Source organism: Sinocyclocheilus anshuiensis, unplaced genomic scaffold, assembly GCF_001515605.1.
Source record: "Sinocyclocheilus anshuiensis isolate Anshui unplaced genomic scaffold, SAMN03320099.WGS_v1.1 scaffold1563, whole genome shotgun sequence".
Taxonomy (NCBI): Eukaryota; Metazoa; Chordata; class Actinopteri; order Cypriniformes; family Cyprinidae; genus Sinocyclocheilus; species Sinocyclocheilus anshuiensis.
The window spans coordinates 613,696-619,218 of NW_015552706.1; the positions used below are offsets into that span (position 1 = coordinate 613,696).

General features: G+C 41.4%; 1 protein-coding gene across 6 annotated transcripts in view; it reads right to left on the bottom strand.

The window, feature by feature from the left end:
- Nucleotides 1-5,523, bottom strand: part of LOC107667761 (protein CASC3) — an 18,260-nt gene that overhangs the window by 6,755 nt on the left and 5,982 nt on the right. For 4 of the 6 annotated variants that reach the window (XM_016459484.1, XM_016459487.1, XM_016459483.1 and 1 more), the window contains exons 7-12: nucleotides 4,293-5,128; nucleotides 4,140-4,201; nucleotides 3,187-3,295; nucleotides 2,879-2,995; nucleotides 757-962; nucleotides 504-626 (exon numbers count right to left, since the gene is read on the bottom strand). In XM_016459484.1, coding sequence (XP_016314970.1) covers nucleotides 504-626; nucleotides 757-962; nucleotides 2,879-2,995; nucleotides 3,187-3,295; nucleotides 4,140-4,201; nucleotides 4,293-5,128 — 1,453 coding nt within the window. The remainder of the gene's footprint in view (nucleotides 1-503; nucleotides 627-756; nucleotides 963-2,878; nucleotides 2,996-3,186; nucleotides 3,296-4,139; nucleotides 4,202-4,292; nucleotides 5,129-5,523) is intronic. The other 2 variants (XM_016459488.1, XM_016459485.1) reach the window with 1 other exon arrangement.

Here is a 5,523-nt window from a genome sequence, read left to right on the forward strand (position 1 = left end):
GTCCACTTGAGAGATAGGTGGCGGTAATGCACTTATAAGTTTGCGATCCGGCGTGAAGACGCCTCACGCGCCTGCTGTTGAGAAAGAGCTCAGGAGGAGGCGCCGCCGCTCAGGATAGTTCGAACAGTTCGAACACTGAGTGAATCAGAGGTAAAAAACGATATAAATACTGTTCAGTTTCTTGCACAGACCAATCGTTTTGTGTCTTTACACATCAATGTATCATCACGAGACGCAGGGTTAGCAGATAAACATCAAATTTTCATTTTTGGGTGAACTATCCGTTTAAGATTAACTTTACTGTTTTTATGTTGAGATTTCCTTTGCAATCATCCAACAATCCCTTAAATGAACATGCATAATTAAATATCCAATATTAAACTCTAATATCAGCAGGTAACCAATATGGTACTGATATTCTATGAATCCCCACTTTTCAAAAAACCTGACTGATCTCTACTGGCTGAATGTAATGAATGATGTAATGTTGAATGTGCTGTTACCTCAGGAGGGGGAGGTCTGACTGTAACGGGATGAGAGGAACGTCGGGGCGGGGAGCGTTTGGGCTGAGCTTGCTGCTGTACTGTGTCGTAGTACGTCACACCACCGTAGACCTGTGCCTGTGCCTGGAGAGAGATGCACACAAGGAAGTCAAGCATGTACAGACGCTCAAAAAACCCTGTGATACTCACTACTGTACTACTGAAGTGCGTCACAGGATACAGATAACACTTATTTAGAGTCAAACAGGCTCACCTGGGGATTGGGGTACATTGGAGGTAGCGTAGCTCCGGCAGGGTACGGGTAGTTGGTGTTCCCAAAGGTCATTACACCTGGCGGGGGGTAGAAGGGTGGGGGTAGCAGCTGCTGTGGAGGCGGTTGCCCAGGTGACATAGAAACGGGTGGAGCGGCGTAAAGAGCCGGATTGGGCAAGGGCCCTCCTGACTGGTGCGGGTGTAAACCTGAAACAAAACACAGCAAAATATTTAACAGGTTAATGTTGATGTGACATCTGGAATGATTAAATTCACAAGAAAACATAAAGCTGCAGTCCGTAAGTTTTGCCTCTCTGTCGCCATCTCTGTTTGAAAACCTGGAATTGCAGCTGTGTGGGGAATTATCTAGCTTGCGTGGGTTGTGAGTGGGCGTGGCTCCAGCGCGGACGAATCTAATGTTTTGAGGAGTATGTGTGGCAGTCAGTCACCGCACCGGTGTGGATATTTACTGTACTTCGCAATCACAGATTCTAGCCTACGTCTTGGAATATTACCCAAATAAGAATTTTCACTGGATATTGTCATCTGAACAAGTAAGTAACAAGTCTGCCACGTTTGTTCTGACCAACTGAGGAAAAAAGCATTACCATAAATCTCGCTACCAATAGTGATTTAATCTAAAGATTGGTTAGCTCATATCAAACTGTTCAAATTATTATTATTGTTATACTTTATTCTCAAATGATTAATGTTAACAACATCAGCATTGGTGACTATGAGTATAGTGTGTATTAGCGTGTAGATTTCAATTTCTGCACAGTCTAATCTAATTGTCATACTCTTCGAATTACATATTAAGAAATTTTTTTAACCCAAAAAGCAAATTATGCTCCCTTCGAACTGGTTTTCTTTAAAATACAAATCTTTGTAATCCGAGGCAATCTGTAATCAGAAGCACATTTATAACTGGAATATAATTTAATTTCATTCACATGTGTTTCATAAACACAATCCTTTCTGGATTACAATCCGCCATCAAAATGATACATTTAATTATTCTGGCTGCTGTGAGAAAAGGCTATAAACGATCCGCCACCTGCAGGATCCTCACATGCGATAGCCTAGTAGCAGGGACAACTTCTTTATGTTTCTTTATACAAATCAACCAGGTTTATTTTTTTTTTTTTTAAATGCAACATGGATGGACGAATTGATCCCAATAAAATCAATTGCATGCATTTAGACAATAGATTGGGTTAATTTTTCATGCTGACATTAAGTGCAATCATACCTGCAATCTCCAGACCACTTAAAGTAATGGATGGGTAGATTTTTTTTAATTCAAAGAATTTCTTGTAATTAGCAGTTGAAATAGTGTCAGAAATTCTGATATTAGAATAAAACATTCTTTTGAAACACCACCAATGTCTATGGTAAAATCTAAACTTTAAACTGACCATAAAATCTATGATTTAAAAAGCATATATATAATAATAATAATAATAATTATTATTATTATTATTTAAAATAATCTTATATTAGGTATCATAGTGAGGCAAGATGAAAAGAAAATATTGACACTTTTCTGAAGACAGTTAGTTCCCTTCAGATATACATTCTTATAACACTGCTCACCCTCAAATAAAAAATCCTTGGGTTTGCATGTATTTCAAAGTCAGTACAGTGAATTTTGCTAAAAAGCGATGAGTTTGCAGGTATGCCAATACACAAACAGAAAAGTAAATGAACAGACATTCTCATCTTGTTTGGATTGGTAAATGGTCTCGGATCAGTTTATTTCTTTTCTCAAATCACTGATTTGCCTACTAATAGTTTAAAGGGGTCATATGATGAGATTTCAATTTTTCCTTTCTCTTTGGAGTTTAACGTGAACCACATTCTGTTCGCCTTCACCTGTTAGCTTAGCTTCCCCCGCATCGCCATCCCTTTCAAGCGAAGAACTTAATTATACTTTGAGTCCCTTATGTTTGATTACTTAAAGTTTTCAGACTTTTCGTTTTTGCACCCCCATATCATTTTTAAACAGTTTATTATTTGAATTTTAGGGGAAAAAAAATCAGACAGACTATCGGGAGCTACGATTATGTGGCCATTAACTCCACCACTTCAACCAGAAGTCCGCAAACGTTCACAACTCTCACCTGGGTGTCCGGGATGGGTGGGGTGTGGCAGGTGCATCTCAGGCTGAACAAGCATGCCTTGAGGGGGCAGGGCCGCTGGACTGTCGCCGTGTGTGTAGATTGGTCCCTGGAAAGACACTGCATTTGGAAATGCAAGTTATTATCTTGGATGTTCGGCCACAAAAATAAAAATGACATTACCCAAATTAACAGCTCTTGAGTTTTCAAATGAAGGACTAACTAAAAGTGTAACTATTCAGTAGTTGATTTTAGGACACATTCCCATGACCCATTTAACTTAAAAGAAGCAGAAGCAGTACTGCACTCACTGGGTTCATAAAAATGGCCCTCCATGACTCCTATGTGCATGGGTGCAGGCTCGGGAACTGGCCTCTGGCGCTGTGATGAATACCGCTTAGCCCGGCCACCACCAACACCCTGATAACAAAAAATAACAGCTGAAACACAAGGTTGTAGCTTACAACTTTGGTCAGCAAATTCATACACATTTCTTAAACTAACACTAATCTTAAAAGTATTTTCAAAGTCATGATGAAACTGTGGTAGCAAGATGTACATCTGAGTTTAACGGATTTTCAAAAAGCAAAAAATTCAGGGCGGCGATGCTTCAGTTGTTGATTAGCTTTTGAGATGTGGGCACTGCACTCTAAATCAGAGGCAGATGAATGTGAGCTTGCAGGGTCAGGTTTAAGCCAGTTAAATGATTAGGAGATCAATTTGTTGTTACATACTGTATTTCTGGAAAATAAGTTGCAAATAAATTGAGGGGGGAAAAAAAACATTGCGGTGTAAGTCACATTTTACTATATTCAGAAATAAATAACATTTGTAAATAATTTACAAACATTATAAACACTACAAAAATTTAATTTAGTTCCCCTCACTCCACAATTTAAATCCTTTAAATTAAACAGTATTTAGGGGAAAAAAATTATAGTGGCCTTAATGAATTTAAGTGATACTGAAACTACCTGCGTGTGGGAAATGTGCTATATAAATAAACTCACATAACTCATCTCTGTAAAAAAAAAATCACATTATTTAACGTTAATTGTATTATATAAGTCGCTTTGGGATATAAATCACAGCACATTTCAGATGCTAAAAAAATTTCAGAAAATACAGTACATGAATAAATAATTCACAATAAGATCTAAACTTGCATTTGGAAAATAGTTAGGGTGATTTTTCACTTTTATCATTCAGTCTTTGGGATTTTTCTAATCTATATAAGCAATTAATGATGGACCGGTTGACTCACAATATCCTCCATGTTTCCATACTGTGGAGGCCCTCCTGCCATGTGCATTGAGCTACGGATGCCTGTTGGGGACAAAAATGCAGGAAATATAAACCAAACTTTCAAAAAAAAAAGTTTGTAAAACAAATTAATTACACGAAGATTACGTATTACCTCTCATCTCAGCCTGCAAGTAGGAGGGAGGGCTTTGGGCCCAGTTCTGTCCAGCCAGGCTGAGTCGGGCCAGGTCCTGGTCGAGCCCTGTCAGTCCACCTTGCGTTCCAGCATCACTCTGCTCTTGCCACGACTCACTCTTTGCTGCCGCCGGGGTTTGCTGGACCGCAGGTGAGGAGTCATCTAACGACGCTTGCTTAGCGAGATCAGACGGTCGCGTTCGCGTCGCCCTCCGTGCAAGAGAGTATGATTTCTTTTCCACCGGCCTCTCTTGAGGAGACGATTCTCGCACCTGACTGGCTGCACTGCCCCCTTCCATCGCTGGGCCAGACTCTTGTTTGCGTGGTGATGGAACCCTCTCTCTCGCTGTCCTGTAGTGGTGAGCGGTATATGTAGTTGTCGCTGTTGGAATCTCACCCTCCTCCTCTTCTTCCTCACTGCGGATGTCCTCCACCACCGTGGCTGGGCTACGGTCAGCGTGAACAGCATGTGAACCACGGCCCCTGAGCCGCAGGCCCCTCTCACCCTCTACAGGCTGTGGCCGCACTCCTCGAGGTGGTGGGCCATCTAGACTGGGCTTCAAGTGTCTCTGCCCTTCTGTCCTGTGGGGGGCTGACAGGGCTCGACTACTTTGGAAGCTGCGATGTGGGGGCTGGGTCGAGGGTCGGCCGAAGGGTTTGGGTGCTGCAGCGGGACCAGGAGGTGGGCCTGACTGCAGGGTAACAGACTGAGGGGTGTTGCGATGGCCAGGTGGAGGCGCCTGCCATGTTGTACGCACTGACTTCTCACCTTCACGATGGCGCCTAGGCTCCCGACTGGGTGAACCAGCATGTCTGCAAAGAAACGGAGATATTAGTGGGCAACCCATCATGCATTTGGCCAATAAAAACTATCTAGAAAGAAGTATGATCAAAAAATTTTAGATACATTGCTGGTCAAACATTTGGGTAAAGTCTTTTATCCTCACTAATATGCATGATTTGATCAAAAAAAAAAAAAATCAGTAGAAAGCATAACATTGTGAAAATAGTACAATGTAATTTAATACTGTCATTACACGAGTCTTCAGTGTCACATGATCCTTCAGAAATAATTTTTATATTAGGGCTGCACGATAAATCGAAATGGAATCGAGATTGCGATTCGACAGAAGCTGCGATTGTCATGCGTATCTTTCAGTGAAGCACGGTTCTGTGATCAGCAGTAAATCTCCATCCAAAGGCCAGAGGGC